General features: G+C 39.2%; 1 protein-coding gene across 1 annotated transcript in view; it reads right to left on the bottom strand.

Annotated features, from left to right (window-relative positions):
- The window catches only part of NCKAP5 (NCK-associated protein 5), a 372018-nt gene that overhangs the window by 187004 nt on the left and 165487 nt on the right, over nt 1–19527 (bottom strand). Inside the window, exon 4 of the mRNA XM_009895863.1 lies at nt 7620–7753. Within this exon, the coding sequence (XP_009894165.1) occupies nt 7620–7753 (134 nt within the window). The remainder of the gene's footprint in view (nt 1–7619; nt 7754–19527) is intronic.

The raw sequence follows: 19527 nt of genomic DNA, 5'->3' as shown, positions 1-19527 counted from the left end.
GCTGATCTTTGCAGATCTTATTCTAGCAGATCTGCTGGTCCTTGGAATTAAGGTATTTATCATGTCTAGCAAAGGAATCTTTTTATGAAACATGTGAAGGAATGCGTTGGTTTTGAGTAGTCTCTTTACCTTATATGGCATCAAGGAATTGCAGAATGGCACATAACACATCTGGGACTTTCCTGATTTCCCACGTTCGAAAGAAACCAAACTATGGCAAGCTCCACAGGAAAGAAACAGTCAGTACTTTAACTTTGCATGTTCCAATGCAATTTAAAAAATACAACTATAAGAACTGCAAACCAGCAATAAGTAACAGAAGTCCTTACAACAACAGGTCCTATCTACCTTCGAAACATCTTACGATACATGACTGCACAGCTCTCAGGCAGCAACATTACTCAGTAATAGAATTCAGCTCCTATATCAGCACTGTCCTTTCATAAATCTAAACATCTTTTACAATGGAGAATTTTGTGTAGCTAGAAATACCTGCAAAAATATGCCTATTATCGTGCAAAATAAAATGCACAGAGCTGTGAACTTTGACAGGTACAGGGTTTCACAGTACATAAACGCCAACCATGAACCTCAATCTCTTTAAATGCAGTAGCAAGGGAGTCTGCAATTTCACCAAAATGAGGTTTTCACTGTCCTCCGACATAAAAGGGTCTGTAAACCCAACCACTGCATCTGCACAGGAATCCCTGCTATTACTCTCGAGCACAATATTATTTGGTACATGCTTCCCGGAGCTTCCTTCAGCGTTGATGGAGATCTCTCACTTTGGGGATGAAATAGACATATAACAAGAGAGCTTATGGATACATACCACACACTACCTAATACAGACAGGTTCTGCTTGGTCAGGACCATGGTATGGGAGTGCAGAGAACATTGAAATCATCTTTCTATTACAAAAATTAACACATGGAGGGGATTGTACGCTGTGTGTGGACAGAGGCATTTGTAACCTACTGTTAAACTGTGGTGAAAATGTTGATATATTATTTTAATGTTAGACTTTGTTTCGTATGTTTTAAAAGACAAGGTAAACCAAAGGATTACACTGTAACCTAGTACTACTTTGGTGCACATCTATTACACTATGTAAAGTAAAAAATCCACTATATCCTATTAAATCGTAGTGCTAGCTAGAACAGAGGAAGCAGAGTATGCTCTGATAAATCAGTAAAAGGCCTAGATGCAACCTTCCAGAAATACAAGTATGATACATACTGTCAGCGTACAAATAAATGCAAACCAAACCCAGGATTTTCTGAGCAAACAAATAGCCATGTTTTTGTCTGTGGAAGATAAAAATTACCTATTTCCCTGAACCCCTTGAAAGAAGCTTTCAGCAACTAAAAGCTGCCATGAAACACCACCACATGATTCACTAGTGTGTTGGGGTACTGAAAGAGGGCTGACTCTTAATATAGCTTCAGTGCCTGAAGTTCACAGATTTGGTAACTGCATGTATCTCTACGTGCATCTTTAATAATGCCTGAAGCAAAGCAATCCATTGCTCTCTAAAAGTGTTACGCAAGTCAATATATGTCATGCAATATGGTCTGCTGTAACTTCTGGTCCTTGCATGACTTCTGTGTTTTGAGTTTTACATTGGTTTTTCAGTTCTCTGCAGTCACTCTGACCTCATTGATTTTGTTCTTTCTTGAGTCCTGTATGAAAATATGTATTTCAACCTGATGGTTTCTAACGTGAGAATGAGAATTTAGTTTTTGAAGAAAACTGAGATAATGCATTCTTTGAAGATATTTCTTATGTGTATGTATTTTCAAAACCACTGTGTTCATACATAGAAAAGAAGAGTGGAAAAAATGAAGCCTGGTATGAAAAATTACAAAATTCCTTTTTTTCTTCTTGTTGGTCAAACAGGAAACCAACATGTTGAATTCAAAGCCGCCCATGAACTGAGTGGCGCCAAACTCCATATACAGCTCAGGGCAACCTCCTCTTTGGGCTTAATTTCATGGGTTAAGTAAAACCATTCCTTTATTTTCTGCCAGATGAAAACTATTCACACAAAAGCTCCTTAATCTTACTTAAAATAGTGCTTGACACTTGTGAGCAATGATTAGAGATGAAATATGCACCTAAGTGTTGTACATGCACATAAATAAAAACACTAATATACTCACCCCATCAGTGTTAATCTAAAAGAAACTTCATCCTTTTACTCTGTCAATACTAATCAAAAGACAAGATCGATATCCTAAGCATTAGGTCAAAACCCTAGTAACAGAGCATTCACACCACATCCTGGGGATCAGCAAGTCCAGCCAAGAGCTAAGCAGTCCTCCAGTGAAAGCCCTCTATCCAGCACACCCAGAGCGGCAGCTCCAGAACTGGTGCCTGTGAAGCAGACATCAGCCCCATCTCCCTCACACCATACACCAGAGATGCCTCCCACCACTCTCAGACCCAGGTGGAAGGGACCCCACGCCAGAGCATGGGAAGAGTGTGAGGAGGAAGGAGCAGCAGAGACAAAGTGTCTTAAACTGATTGCAGCAGCTCTCCCCCAGCCTGCCACCCACCATGCTGCTCAGGGGAGGAGGTAGAAGAATCGGGAACGAAGGAATGAAGTTGAGCCTGGGAAGAAGGGAGGGGTGGGAGAAGGTGTCATTAGTTTTGTCTTTGTTTCTCACTAGCCTGCACTATTTTTAATTGGCAATAAATTAAATTAATCCTCCCCCAGGTCAAGTCTGCTTTCCCCTTGATGGTAATTGGTTATCAATCTCCCCGTCCTTATCTCAACCCATGAGGCTTTTTTTCTTATTTTCTCTCCCAGTCCTGATGAGGAGGGTGAGAGAGTGGCTGGGTGGGCACCTGGCAGCCAGCCAAGGTCAACCTACCACAACATGTTTGAAGATGGACATCTTGCAGTCAGCAGCAAAGGAGGAAGTAAGTGTACAAGTGAGATATGCACCAGACATGGAGCACTTTCAAGTCAGCAAGTTGTGTTTTATACTTATTCACTAGTTTTCTTCGTAATGTTTCACACAGCCACATCTAATAAAATCTGGCAGCATCTAAAACCACAGGGCAGGATAACAAGGTCAGCCTTTGATACAAACTCTATCTTTGTGACAATCTGCCTCCCCCGATAACCCTACATACAGGCCACTCAGGGAGGATACGAGATTACTGCAGAACTACACAAAAGAGGAGAACTGTAGACAGATCCTTCTGTAATCTTCCTCTGAGACAAGGAGTGAGTTCCCACATAGTAATTTACTCATCCTTGATATGACAGAATCAAAGGAATATCATCAATGGCTGCCAGGAGACCATTTTAATCTCCCTAGAAAGTAGATTAAAATGTTATTAATGATTTAAATTAGCATTCAATGGACATTAGACAAACTGACCAACCACAGGGGCTACTGAAGTGTTCTACTGGTTTATACTTCCAGACACAGTCTCTGTTGTATATGGATTACCAGTCATGGCAGTAAGGCCACTGAAGTGCAAGCAGGTGGTGACCTGTAGATCAAGCTGATGTGATAGTGTAAGAAATTACGATGTGATGACGCAACATCAACATGCTGATGCAATGCAAAAAATCTCTTTATCACAGCTGCTAGGAAAACAGTTATCATTTCGCTCACCTGCTGACAAGCCAGAATGGAGCAAGGGGAATTAACAATAATTGGAGAAAATCAGGTAGAATGGGCTTAAACCAAAAGCCACACAGTCCTTTTATGCGAAGTGTTATCAGATTTGTAGTAGTCATTTTTCCCCTTGTCAGAAGAGACAGGCTTAACCCTCCGGTCCATATTAATGTGTGGGGAATACTGACATAGAATCTAATGAGAATTGCACTCATCCCATTCGCAGGACCCTGGCACATCAAACAAGAACCATTTCCTACTTTTCCAATAACATCCATTCTTAAAAGCCTGAGGCAGTTTTCCAGTCCCAGACATTGATACCTATAAACAACATCATCTTAACTGAAAGAATTTTTGAAATTTACCCAGAGGGGATTTTAAGATTTGATACTAGCCTCTTCAATTACTGTTTACAGATATACTTTACAATAGTGTGTTTTATTGAACTTGTTTCATTTAGAACAAAAGAGTAATCAAAATAACTTAAGTAAAGCTACTTCTTTTACTGCTTTAACACTTAAAGCACTGTATGCACTCAGCAGACAACAATTTCTATTGCTTACTGATGTACAGCACAGAAATGTAATCAATTTATATTGTATGTATTAGTGTGCTTTTTAGAGTGATACTATAAATCACACCTACTGCTTTGGGCAGGGTTGCTGCATTTCTGTTCCTACTGTTGTAGGAAGATGCTGGAAGTAGGAAAAGCACAGCTGAAACCAAGAACAAGGAGGTACATGAGACACAGTGTATTTTCTTCTTTAATGTCCAAGATATGAGACATTCAAGGAGGGACTAATGTTAAACTGTGAGCAATCAAATAAAAAAAAACCAACCCCAAAACGAACAAACAAAAAACAAACCAAAAAGAATTAACCTAATTTCCTCCAGAGCTGGATAAAGAGCCAGCAGGCATACTACTAACCTAAATAGTGACCCGCCAGTATGTATGTGACAGTTGCCAATAATCAAAATGGGAAAGTCAGACTGTATGACACTGTCTTGGAAGAAACTGGGCTGATAGGTATTTATAGGGTCAGTGTAGTGGTATGGGCCAGCCTGACACTGAAATGAATGCCAGATGCTATCCCCCACCTCTCCCTGGAGGTGTGGGGCTCTAACCCACCACCCTTGAGGGGTCTTTGTGCATTTGAGCAACATTCATCTATACATTGTCATGCCAGAAAGGGCCTTACAGAATTTAGCAGAACAACTGAAGCAAAGCAACAGATCTCAGTGGTTCTGAGAATGAAAACATCACGGAATTCACCTCAAGGCGAGATTATACTAAGGCAATGCAAAAATAACTGCATCCAACTACAGTGTAAAATCCTAGCTTTAGCATTAAATGGTTTTCGTGCAGGATCTTTCCACACCTTAAATATATTCACCTCCAATAAAATTAGAAAACAAATTTAAAACTACAGGATACACCACAGCAAAATTCTGGAAAATAAATTTGGGTTTAAAAGCTCTTTCTCCTTCTACAGCAACTGTCACATATTTATCAAACTAACCACTGTGTCACTTTAAGGCTCTGGCAGATTTATACAGATGTTAAGAAAGAGAACTTCGATTTATTTCAGAGTCCTAGCCTGGAATATTGCTTACTTGGTAAGAACAGAAACGTCAATCAATAAACCCCCCTCCTTGCCTTCTGAACTCCTCCATCTCAAACTATATGCTTATATGACAGATTAAAGTTTTCACACAATTTCAGATAGGAATAGGCAGCTTTTCTCCCCTGATTACAAAGGTCAACTTACAGCTTTCCACAAACTATCATGTTTCATTCTTTCAAAGATGCAGAGAAAATATTTTGAGATGCAAAGAAACATCTCCAAACCACAGGTAAACCTACTGCACTGCATGTATATGTAGGAATGTCTATGTAAATCCATTCAGTTCAGGAATTACATGGATTTAAAAGATTTATGCTATATGCTCTTATGTTAGCCTATCTGTATCTGAAAGCCAGAACGTTTGGGCCCAAAGCATTAGTCTCTAGCCATCTTTTTCCAAAGTACTTCCAGTTTGCTTGATTTTAACATATCCTCCCATCATCACCTGTCTTGTCCCATTTAATTGTTCTCAAACTGAGAAAAAAATCTCAATCTTTCAAAAAATACAGAATCTCTAAGCAGCGCAAGATTATCCAGTTGCAAGTTTCATTACTTGCTCAAGCACAGTAAGAAAAAATACACTCATTTAGGGCGAACATCTGTTTGTGTAAGCAAGTATCTTAATATTCTACTAAACATAAGAAAAAATAATGTCTAATACTCATCATAACAAACATAATGTTTTAAAAGCAAATGAAGTACTTAAGTAAGTGATGCATTCTCTTCCTAGCATCTGGTCTACACTAAAATAAAATCATAGCCCAATGAAGCCAGCAGCAGTTTCCATCATTGGTAATAACAGGGCCAATCTCAGGTGCCATTAATGAAAAGTTATATTTAAATTTGCCTTCAAACAGTATAGCTAACATGCAGACAGCCTTACAAAGAACATAATACTGATTTAGATGGCATTCACCTTTATCTAAATCAGAGGTACAAAAATAAAGAGACAAACAACTTTAATCCAAAGAAATTGCATCCCTCTGCTTCTTGATAGACCAGAGCAAGCTACACTGCAAATAGTAACGGAAGAAAAAGAATGGATTAATTTGAAGATAGTGGACTTCAGGGATCCTAACTAATAATATAGTTATTCTTTTCAGAAACACTGTAGAACTGAATCTTACTACCACAGTATCACACAAATAATGAAGGGTTATCCTGAAAAGATCTGAATATACAACAGTTAAAATTTCACCAATTTACTTGGTATGTTACTCTGGAGACTGGTTTCGCCTCACCTCTTCTTTTCTTTTTTTCTTAATCAGGGCTGCACCATCTTTAAAGTTTATTTCAAAGGCTTCTAGTTATTGTAACTACAATACTGTTCTAAATTCAGGACCTCAGAAAATTCTTCCATAAACAAAGATTAATATATAATAGAGCAAAATATTCTAATCAAGAATACTCATGGAGTGGATTTATTTTGTGTATATTACTCAGGCAGTCTCATCAGAATAAGTAAAAATTGAAACCAAAGATTATAGAACAAGAGCAACAACAAAAAACTAAAAAAGAAATATCCTTAGCATTTTTAGCAAAAGAATTTCAGACTTATCTGAACACTTTGGTAGTTTTTTAAAATCTGAAGAGGATTAACGGAAATTTTCCAAAAACAAAATAACAGATCAGAACAAATTTTATTATTGCTATTAACGGCTTTTGCAGTGTTGCCTAGAAACCCAGTCTCAGATCAGAGGAGCAGCATGGCAGACAGTGAGCAAAAAACCCCACAAAAAATGCCCAACATAGAAAACCCTAAAAACCCCAGCAAAAATAACCAAAGGAAAAACCCATCCTACAGCTTATTTTCACGATATGAAACTGAAATTGAACTTTTCAATGATTCAGGGGCCTGAGGGAATGAGTTAATATTCAGTCTTGAAGGAAAATATACAACATAAAATTCCATTGTTTCTTTTGATGTTATTTTGATTGTTTTGTTTCTGTTCATGTGACATAAACAATAAAAAAATCTATTTCATGTACAAGATCTCATCATGCATCATGAAAACAATAAAGAAATTAAATCCTTACTGTCATCACATGAATGAATAGTTTGTCTTAAATCCCAGTTCTAAGATGGTTCCCCTGAAAGTGGAGCTCTGTTCTAGCACAAAGTTCTGGTCCAGTCAATGCAGAGATTCAAAGCATGCCCAAGCAGGATGATTACCCAGTTGGTAAAAGTTATCACTTCTGTTTTTTCTTTATTCAGATTGATCAAGCCCATTCTTGTTGGTTAACAGAAACAAGCAAGCAAATATCGACTTATCAATATTGATCAACAGGTTTGATCAATCTTTTTGCACCAAAGCATGTTCTTCCCATATTTTGAAGGTAGTTTACTTATGCAACATACCTGGAAAACTGTTCTTGCAGCCCACGCATCTGAGCTCTGCTACGCTCTGACTCCAGTGTCACCTCCCGTAATCTTTTTTCACTCTCAAGTCTTAAATGTCTTTCTTCTTCCAACTCATGTATCAGCTTCTCACGCTGAAAGACCATAAAACGTTATTTATTAATTGTACACATAAAACATACTTTTAGCAAAAATTTAAGATTTAATTTGGGAAAAATCATCAATCAATCAAAATAATTACTCTAACTATCCAGTCCCATTGTTTTTTGTATAGCAATGTTACACAGAATAGCAAACTAGAGATGGAAAGCCTTTCAGAATATCTCCATCACATTGAGTTACTCTTACTCTGCTCAGACTCATAGAAGTCAGCATATCTAAAAAGGAACACCCACCCTCTCCTTCAAAGCTCTTTTTTCTTCACCTCCACTCAAAATACATGTAAAAAATTATATTTGAGATCTGCGATCTATCTTGCTTGAAGGCAGATACAGGAAGCATGAAACAAGTCAAGAGAACAACAGTCACTCATCCCCTAATGCTTCAGTCTCACAAGCAGAGAAGGACCTGATTCTGGAGCCACTGTTTTTCTTGTTTTGGGTTAGAGGAAGACCCTTAACAGAAGGACAGAGTCTATTTGAATCTATTTACTGAAATACTGTGACAAAGAATATGTTTTAAAAACTGATTACCAAACAAACAAATACGAGAGAAATAAAAATGTCATTAATATTATTAATAGCTCTCAGAGGCAAATAGCATATGGTTGTTGCTAATTCTTAAAACATAGGACCAAAAAACCCAACCCACAACACACTGTGCTACCTGGATAAATCTACATATGTCATGGCCTGATCTGTTGTTTTGTTTTTTTTTTTTTAATGAAAGAACATCATATAAAAGGGTACCTAATGATTTCAAAAACCCTATTTTAAAAGTAGCTAAATGCAATTTAGGAAGAGGAGAGGAATGAACTGAAAAGTTAAAAAAAATTGGTATTAGAATTAAAAAAATGTATCTACAGCCTTTTCTATGTGTCTCTGTTAAACGGAAATGAAATGAAATTAAATTTTTCCTTGTCCATTTAAATGAGGGAACAAATCGATAAAAAAACCCAAGCAATTTACGTGGTACTACGCTATATTCCATCAGCAAAGGGGTTCCAATGTCAGTTGCCTAAGAAAAGGTTAAGTCATTGTAAAGCTATAGTGGGTTCGCCACCTCTATGCTTTGAAAAATACCTGTGCCCATGATGCAGTGCAATTTTTAGCCTGTCAGACAGTCTGACGTAGTTGCATTGCTGACCTAGATTTTCATTAGATACCTGCAAAAATTTATCTAGAAATTATACATACAGTTTCATTAGAAAATAACAAAGGTATCTTAGTGTTAAGCCATTAAATGGGGGAGACAGATTATTTGTACAAGTCTCACAGCTATAAATCTTACTGGATAATAATTTACAATAGCAGTAACCAAGGGACCAAAAATATGAACATTACCAAGTGCAAAAGGGATCTTAAAGACAGTGATAAATAAGCAGATGCCACAAAGGGAGGCTGCAAAGGATTAAATGAAATATCTATATGCTTGTGAAAAAATAGGGGGAATTACTCAGAGAACAGAGGGCTTCTGTCTAGTTGGTCATATGTAATATCTGGAAAATGGAAAACTGAAAAACAAGAAACAAATTACTCCAAAATAAACACATTGTTATAACTAAATTATCTAATTACTGTCCTTACTGGTACATAACTATGTTCTGCCAGGTGCTGAGTAATCCTTGGTTTCCCCCAAGCTAAGAGCAGAGAGTGCTCTGCACCAGCCAGAAGATACACAGCACCTTCAGTACAGGGAGTACGGCTCATGAAGGATAACTCAGGCTAATGATACAGGAAGAATATTCACAGCAGTTAGTATTTCTCCAGCTTAGATCCCATCAACACCAGCTTTAAAATGATAGTGTCCCAGAGGCCCTTGCTGAATACTGTTAGCATCTTCTCTTGCGGATGCTTTTCACTGCTGCTAGAGCTTCCAGAGAGTCAGAGATTAGCAAGGAACATGACATAAAAGAAAGAAAGCCACCCAAGGCTTTCAGAAGACAAGCTTTCAGAAGACACTGGTGTCTACAGAAATTGGGCTTAAAACCAAATATGTAACTGTCCCTACAGTAACTGGTAAGCCACCTTAGAGTAACGTCAGGTACTGATATGAACCTCCAAGTGCCCAAGTTGACTCAAGTCACCAGGGCTGTGCCTGAGCTACCTGATGCAGCAACAGCTTAACTATGATAATTGACTGAAGACCAGTGATTCATACATGCCTTCAATGCTCATTCGGCGTCGTTACTGCCACAATGATCTTATTCTGATACAGCAACTACCTTTATATGTCTGCTACACTGACCATGCTCTGGTCCTCAAATACACCTTCTTTCTACATTAAGTACAAAGCCAGATCTCCACAGAGGGGAGAGAAAAAATGTGACACTTCAGAAAGCACATGAGTATCCTGTCCTCCATCTCACTGCCAGGATGTTGTGCAGGTTGCAGACATCTCCAGTGACTGTCCTGCAGAACGAGCATGCTGTATCTACGTGCAATGCCATGCTGCTGCTAATCACAAAACCACATTTTCCAGTACAGCATTGAATATACAGCAGAGATTCACAAATCCAAACTTTCCCCTATAGGTCAAAGAGCTGTATAAGCTATTTCTAGGTTTCATTTATATACATCAGAGAATATACAGCAGAGATTCACAAATCCAAACTTTCCCCTATAGGTCAAAGAGCTGTACAAGCTATTTCTAGGTTTCATTTACCTCTTGCTGATAGGTCAGAGAATGCTGTTGCTACCATTTACTCCCTCTGTTCATGTGGGGAGGTCTCTATTATCATCCTACACAAAAAGATCAGCACTACCACATGCTTTTTTTTTTTTAAGAAGAAAGGTACCCATAAACCAGCAACAAATTCACATTACAAGAACAGTAACGTTACAGAAATAAAGTGTCTAAACATTAGGAACTTCTGGAATTAGTTAAATGTCCAGTTCCAATTCAGCCACCTCACGGGCGAGCATTACGACACAGTATTAGTAATATGAATACATACCGTCGCTGTACAAAACTTGTGCTCCTTTCAGGGTTCAAGGCTACAAGACCAGAAACAAAAGCACTAACCTATGGGCCTGAAATTCTGGGTTCTCTACCCAGCTACCAAAAATACCCTGTATGAATGGGGAGAAGATTGCCCATAGGATAGCTTTACAGCAGTAACACCATCAGCCTTTGTTTTCATGCTTCTTCACACTAATTTATTGGCAACCTTGAGGCACTTCTGCCATTTCTTACAGGCAGAAGTAGAGGGGAGGGGGAAAAGGAATAAGAGACCACCCACACTTGGAAAGTTTTCAGTCTCCTGGACACAAAACACTCATGTATAATACAGGCAGAAAGTAGCTCCCAGGAGCAGAGCTTTGAACAAGAAAAGAGAACCCAGAAGACATAATGAAGTTTTAGAAGAGAGAAGTGAGCCTAACATACAGAAAGGCCAGGTTTAAACAGAGATTTTAAAAATTTTTTTGGTCTCCTGGAAGCAGATAATATATCCCTGAATTGTCCAGGAATTTTGCATTGCCATAACCCCCTTTATAAGCTCCTCTGCTAACTCCACTTTATTCCTATGCAAAATTAAGGTGTGTGAAAGGAAACAAACTAGCCAGAAACATTTCAAGGTCTTATAGTGAATATAAGCTTACTGGAAAGGGATATAATTAGCAAACTATGTGAAGAAAAGGTTAAATAAAAAAAGAAAGAATCATGTGAAATGCATCCGTATGTTTTAACACCAGGAAAATCACTGCCATCTTCCAATGAAGTTATATGTGTTCCCACTTGCCAATTCCTCTCTAATTGCAGTTTCTTCTGTCCATGAGCTCTGCTCAAACCATTTTCCCTGCTTCCTTTCCTTGCCTTCTGCAGCACAGCTATAACCTTCTCCTCTTAGAAGTATAACCCTTACTTCACTCTTGCTTCCCTTTTTCAGCCTTTCCAGATAGCCCGACTTTCTTCACTTTACCCTGTCAAATTTCTGACAACTTTCCAAATATTCAAAAATTTTATGTGAACAAACTAGAGCGAAAGACAGGGTTAGCAAACTCCACCAATACTTTTGTGCAAGTACGGGCACATTTTAACACTTGAACAAACACTGTTTGCAATTACATTTTTGTGAACATTTCAGCAATCAAGTTTCACTGGCTGCTCATTACACTCCTGAGCCAGCATTTGCACTTCAACGAGTTCCTTTTTGTGTAGCTGTGGAAATGTTCGTGTCAAAATGTTTCATTTCTCATCCAGTTTGGGGATATGTACCACACATTAACTCATCTTCTCAAAGTTAAGGAAGGAATCCAATTTGAGATACTCATGATCAAAACAAAACGCGTGAATACTATTTATGGCTAGACTGAAAATAGCACATGTATTTGACAGAAAAATCCAAATCATTTCTCAGCACTCCATGAAGAGACCAAGAGATAACACTTATTTTCAGAGATACTGGTTAATAGCTATGCTATCAGTCTAAGGACTGACCTAGTGCAGCCATGAGATGACCGTCTCCTAAGAGCTGCTCAACTGTTTATGTCTCCTCCAATTCACTTGGGGATACATCACAAACATCAGCACCTGGTTCCTTCACGTTCTACCAAACCACAAACCAGAATCATAGAATGGTTTAGGTTGGAAGGAACCTTAAAGATCGTCGAGTTCCAACCCCCCTGCCATGGGCAGGGACACCTCCCACTAGACCAGGGAGCTTAAAGCCCCATCCAACCTGGCCTTGAACACCTCCAGGAATGGAACATCTCCCCTCTTCAGTGACCCCTGATGCTGAGAGAGCCAGCAGAGCACACAGAAGTGACAACACATGAAAGCGGACATGGCGGGTGGCAGCCACGGGAGGGAGATGGCAGTGGATGGTGCTGCGGGGCCAGGAGCTACACAACAGGCCCTTCATTTCTGGCCAGCGTTTGACACCTAGCATGCACAGTGAACATGTAGCACCTTCAGGTTTTTTTTCCTTCTTACCTCTTTTTCCTTTCTGGGCTATTTTGCTGTCAACTTTAAATTTAGACATGGATGACACTCAAGCCTTCCAAGTCAGGGACTTGCACTTTAACTCCTTTACCTGTCATTACACATAAAATCGGCAGATGTCTCGTTTGAATGAGGGGACCGACTCCACGACAATACCTTCTCAGAGAAGTCCTCAGGGACTTCTCTCCACCAGGGCCAAGCATTTGACTAACTCAAGCAGATTTCTTATTTCCAAATCCTCTGGTCTCATCCCACCCTTTTTGCTGGACCGGCCTGACTCCCCTCCTCAGTGCTGACGATCTTACACCCTCTGAGTTAAAACTGCTTTGTTGACGGCTCATTCCCCCTTGCCATTCTACCCTGCCCCTCCATAATCTGCCACCCTAATAATCTTACTTTTCCTTAATGTCAGTGGATCAGAGGTGCTGAGTGCCTGCGGCCGAGCGCTGGCTGAGGGGCTGCTCTGTGAGGAGAGGCTGGGCTGCCCTGCACCACACACAGCCAGTTCCAGCCAGATTCGCCGGAGCCCCACCACAGGGCACAGCCTGGCTCATCAGCGTCACTGGAAAAATATATTTAAGAAAGGGAAAAACACCATAGAGGAGGTGAGGAGTGAGAAAAAAAGTGTGAGAAACAGCCCAGCGAGCGCGCAGGCCTGGGGAGGGTGAGCGGGAAGAGGCACTCCCGGCACTGGGGCGGGTGTTTTCCTACAGCCTGTGAGGGGAACATGGGGGACGGTTCCCGATGGACCACAGCCGGCAGAGAGGCCACGCTGGAGCTGGGGAAACTCACGAGGAGGGAGGTCCAGCGGAGAGGGACTGCCATGGACTGACTTCAACCCACACCCCCTTCCCTCCGCGCCGCTCAGTGGGGGCGGCTGGGGAGCCAGATTCCCCGAACGGCACTGCAAAAGGTGTTTTAAATTTGTCTTTGCTTTCCATTATCCAAATCCGCTTTTAAATGGCAATAAATTAAATCAATTTTCCCCAAGCTGAGTTTGTTTTGCCTGTGAGGGTAAGTGGTAAGTGATCTCTGTGTTTTTATCTTGGCCCACGAGCTTTTTCTTCTTTTCTCCCCCGGTCCTGTGGAGGAGGGGGCGGGAGAGAGCGGCTGGGTGGGCACCTGGCAGTCAGCCAAGGCCGACCCACCACACCACAGTATTCTATTTTTAACCTTTTAATTTATCTTTCACATAAAAATCATACTACTCCTTTGATCAATAATCTTATCTATATGTTAAATAAAAAATGCGGTTGTGCATCAAGATTTAAAACTATAGATCATCGCAAGCGAAAAATTAAAGGGATTCGGTATACACATGCCATGCATACTATACAGGGTGTTTCTATTCATAAGAGAGCCAGCCCAACATCTACAGAGGAACTGGTCCCTCCTTTTTCTCTTTAGCTTCTGTTTGAGTCTCATGAAAAGCAATTCTTAAGAACAGCTAGGTATAACTGCACTGATTAGTTCAAATATCAAAAATGTGTTAAAAGGGGCACTAATGTAATCACTTCTCATCTTTAAGGTTACCTTACAGGTAGTGAAAAGGGCTACCGTTTAAATAGAAATAAGATTCTTCTCTATTCTTGAATTTGTTCTTTGCTTCCCCAGTGCATCGTAAGAAGGCTTTTACAATGGTACTACTAATTATGCTAACATGGGAGCACTATTTTGTCAAAAAATTCTACATGAGAATATTTAACACAGGCTTAATGTTGCTCAAAATCAGGCTAATAACCTTCACATTAATTTTTTAACAACTATTTTAAAGCATTTGCTGAAGAGGGCCACAGTTTCTGTGTAATTAATATTGATTTCAAACAGATACTTTGCAATGAATTTAAATGAGGGGAAGAAAAGAATAGAAAATTTTTTGTTTACATTTTGAAGTATCACTAAGTCACTGCTAACCTAAACCAAGTATTTATGTATTTATCTTTAATGCATTTTCTGATGCTGTGCATCTGATACCTTCCCATAAAAGTCATAACAGAATCATAGCCTAGTCTGTAACACAACATCCTACAAGCCAGAGAGCATCAACTGGTAACAAAAGTAGACAACAACAACAGAATTAAGCAAACAAATAGCAACTACTCGAAGCACATTAAAATCAGTTTTTCTAGCAAGTCAATGGCCGATGCTGTCATGAATAAATATGTATATTCAAAGTACTCAAAAACACTATTTTATCACCCTTGTAAGCCACTTTCGAAAGACTGCTGCAGGCAGGAGCCATGGAACAGCATGGGTTAAGAGATGAGAGAGGGATGGGGAAACAGTTCCATTTTTCAAGAATTAACTAGGAAATATTAATTGAAACAGAAACTGGAATTCGCAATTTGGTCTCCCAGTTGGTTGCTTTAACAACGTAACTCATTTTTCCGATGCAACGAATATTTAATTCCCCCAACATAATGCATGGTGATCAAATGGTATTTGTTCAAGGGCCACAGAATACACCTAAGCCTCAGCTGCCATGGCCCAAGCTGTTGTTTGAAGGCAAGTACAAATGTTCTCTATGTTATAGATATTTTGTGAGATCTTGTGTTTTGGTCTTGAAAAAAAAAATCCGGTCAAGGAGTCCAAGGTGGTTCATCCTCATCTGTCTTACACAGAAGGTGGGTGAAATCTCTTTGGTGTGGTCACCTCCACAGGCAGATGGACCTGCTTGTCACCCTCCTGCAAAGCCTGGGGCTCCCATGCGAGGCAGGAGACCTCCCTCCAAACTCCCCTTGGGCAACCTGGTCCCAAACTCAGCACACAGAAGACTACGGTCCTCTTGTCTGTCTAAACTTATTTCACTCACAGATGACAGGAAAGAAACGTGATTATAAGAACATAGAGCAGGTACCATTTTTTATTTCATCATAAATTGCACCAGGTACTGTATTTTCGTTCAAATTAAAATGAGTCAAACTTCAGAGTGTCCTTTGTTTGCTTCTCATCGATCGCTGTTAAACCAAATGTTTCTCATTCTGTAATCAATACTTCTCTGCAAAAATAAACCGAGGCACTGACAAACAACTTTGCAGCACATTGCAGCGTTCCTTGTAGTGGACTTTGACAGCATGAAAAAACACTACCCCAAAGAGTGGGAAAAAGAAGTTCATTGCTTATTGTGCTTATTACAATTTTTACAGGCTGCTTACAGATTAATCATTTTACTGCAACAAGACTTCATTAAATTAGCGAGCTATTCAAACCAGAGCTTTCCGACAGTGGGAGTTAATAAGCCTTTGTCCCCTGTTACTGTTTCCAGCTATACTGGGAATACCAACAAATACCCTTAAACACTCAAAGCTTTCCCAGGGATGAATTCACACGTGTTTTTAAAGCACAGTGAAGCATTAAGGTATAAACAGTAATAACTTAAGCACTTGGAGGGTTCACGGAGGGAGAGGTTGCTTTATTTCCACGTCTCTTCAAAATAAGAAAGTTAAGGGTGAAGTTGTGTGGCTGCTCTGTAATCAAAATAATTACCCTTTCACCTGATACAGATTTGTACTACAGAGGCTAAAGAAGAAATTTCCTTGATTTATACTAGGCTTCTACTTTTGTCCCCAATTATTTTATGATGTAATCATTTTTCCTAAACTTATTCCCACTAAAGCTCTGCAACAGCAAGATATAAATAGTATAAAAAGCAGCATCCTAATTTTAGGCTGGTATCTTCTAGATTCTCATTCCAGTAAGAAAAAATGATGGTTCTTTGGAACGGGATTCTGCTCCCAAAATGACAGGCTGCCCAAATAGACCAGGAAAATCTAAATGACACTAAGTAATTTGCATTAGCATTTTCTAAAACTGCCTTGAAAACAGTTAAAGTAAATAATTTGTGGCAAATAATTTATTTTCCTCTATGAAATTTTAATATGCTAATAGATCTCTCTCTTTGGTCTCATATCAGACTAGCACATGTATCCCATGACTACCAGATGTAAACTTCAAGCTTTGCTTGGCTCAAAGATGAATAGCAAGATAGGAAGTGCTTATTATTATTAGTGATATTTTAGTGACAGTAGTTTACACACTTTATATTCTTGGGTGATAACACTGCTCCAGAGCAATTCAAGTAAATTAGAAACTCTTTCTTAGTGTAGTTACTCCTTCTGAATAAAATAAGACAGTAACTTTCATTGTGCACTAGCTCAAAATTGCCACCATGTGGCAGGACAGCAACTTAATTTAGCATTATTTATACTGCACTGATACAGTTTTAATTGCATCTGTACGACAGAATAACTGCTGTGCTGAAGCTCCTTTATCATTGCAAGCTTACAATTAATCTGAATTAGGCAGGCTATTACACGAACAGTACTGTATATATAGTTGGAGTTGTGACAACATTTACGTTTTACAGAAAAAAAATAATGAAATAATTCATAAAGCCTTCCAGCACGGAGCTAGACGGCTGGCAGCGCTGTCTGCCCATTGCTCGCCCCAGCCACAGAGCATGGCCAGCCCTCTGAAAGGGAGCTCGTACTGCCCAACAGCTCTTTAATGCTGCGAAACAGGCAACAACAGGCCACGCAAAATTGAAGTCACCTTTAAAAAAAAAAAAAATTAAATAGCAAAACCCCCCACTCATAGTCTCGCAGGTACTAATAAACTTGAGTCAACTATGCGGACCTCTTCTAGCACCTTTCCCGCAGGCACACGTATGGACACAGCGGTTATACCCAACCCAGGCCAGCAGTGTATGTGCAGGCACACGCTCTGCAGCTGAAACTCCTGCACCCCAGGAGCATCACTCCCTCAACTTATTAAACGTCATCTCTGGATCGTATCTGCAATGTTGAATGAAGGCAAGCAATACAAACTTTGATAATCCTGTCTCCCTGATAAAACAATTGCTATTCATTCAAATTCACAATTGGTAGCCCAATTTCAAAGACTTGTATTGATCCTCAGTTCTTAGCATAATTAATGTTTCCACTTTAGACATTATTTCCTTACAGGGGGAGGGGCGTAGAGAGAATACTCTTAGTGAACTTGAAAGTCCCACATAGTCAGATCATGGATTTTCTTTTTATTACTAATCTTAAAATGATAATGCTTTTAAAAAATGAATTTGCAAATGTAATTGAGCTTCTAATAGCTTCTACAGACAGTAATTAAAGAAATCTCATTTCTCTAAATTAAACATAATGAAATGTTTTTCAAGATCAAATAAAAACTTGAAAACAACACTAAGACAGACATAATTCCTACAAATAGCTAGTAGTCAGAAGAATGTGGAAAAAAAATGTCAATATCAAATTGAGAAACAGTGGGATTAATAAGTAATACAATGTATTTTTTTTTTCCCTGAAACATCTTAGATTATAATGGTTAATTATAATTCCAAGCCCTTTGCTACACATTTGTTTTTGTAAGGTGACTTGCATTATATTAAGATGTCTAATCAACCATAAAGGTGCTTGTTTGTTTTTTACACCAGGTATACACAATCTTTTCTTATTAGAAACTAAGTTTTATAACCAATGCAACTTGTTGACAATGAACTCTTATTAATTCAGTTGCAAACAAGCAAAAATCCCCAGTCTGTGCCGGTTGCCAGTTTGTGTTTCCCACTTACTTGATTCAAGAAAATTTACAATAATTGTGTTTGCACCATAAAGCAGCACAAAAGAGCGTGTGCTTACAGAACCTTGCGAGAGCATACAGCCAACCCACCTGGGCCAGAGAAGTGTCAATTGTTTGATTCACCTACAACTTTCTGTCAGATCTGCAATTCTTGAACACTTCCTAAAGCGGTATCAACATAGCAACATATGAAAGAGAGAAGGCAAGGCTGTTTGGCAAAATAAAAGCTCCCGGTGACAGAAATACAACTGAGGTTTTGCAATTTGATATTTTCATCAGAACAAAACTAAATCTTTGAATAAATAAAAGTCAGAACAAAACATGAAGCAGTGAGACAGTTACAGCCTGCATTTAGCCACCTAGAGATTTCACAGACTTGAAGAGCTCCGTCGGCAGACTTGAATGCTCTACTGATAAGTGAGTTCCAGTCTCTCAGTCACTCTCCAGTAGATTTATTTAAATGAACAGGCCACAGGAATGAACTCCCCACTTACAGAACAAAGATTAGGAATAAATGAGCCCAGATGATTTAGAAAAGGATCCAGGTTCAAGTGCCTTACCCCATGGCATGTTGCCTACATTTAGTAATCAGAAACTCCACTTTGGATCAGAAGAGAAGTCTCAAGAATTTTTCTTTAATAAAGGGTATTGATCTGCAGCAAATCAATCGTTCCAAACAAGTAAAAATAAAATGAAAAAACCCGTAACTCCAAACCACAGACTAACCCTAACACTGTGTGCACAGAAGGGCACATTAACAGTATGGAATTCCACAGAAGAAACCTGTTCTAGATACAGTTTTACCCTTATTGGTGGTAACACAGCAAATTATTAGGACATGTTTCATGATCTTCCCTGCCTAAACATCTCTCTCCTGTTCAAGAGCATGCCTAGAACTTTAGAACTTACTTTGACTTGCAGTGAGGACCAGAAGATTAGACCAAAGTTCTCTCAAGCGCATTACATGTTCTTTGGACTTTTTGTGACCTACAGCAACACTTTGAAAACAACTGTATACTCTAGAGGTGCACGAGATGAGCTCCAGGTCATATGATTTAGGGTGGTTTCCACATTTGCACTTGCTCAGATTGCATTTAATTTTTGATGTGGCATGGGTTTGTTTTATAGTTAAGTAATAGATATTTGATGTCAGTTTGGATGAAATTCTAGCCTAGGCATAGACTTGAAGAGTAAAGAGAGAAGAGATTCTTTG

This window comes from Charadrius vociferus, unplaced genomic scaffold (assembly GCF_000708025.1).
Source record: "Charadrius vociferus isolate BGI_N301 unplaced genomic scaffold, ASM70802v2 scaffold862, whole genome shotgun sequence".
Lineage (NCBI taxonomy): Eukaryota > Metazoa > Chordata > Aves > Charadriiformes > Charadriidae > Charadrius > Charadrius vociferus.
The sequence above is the reverse complement of the archived record's forward strand: the minus strand, read 5'-3'. Positions and strand labels throughout refer to the sequence as shown.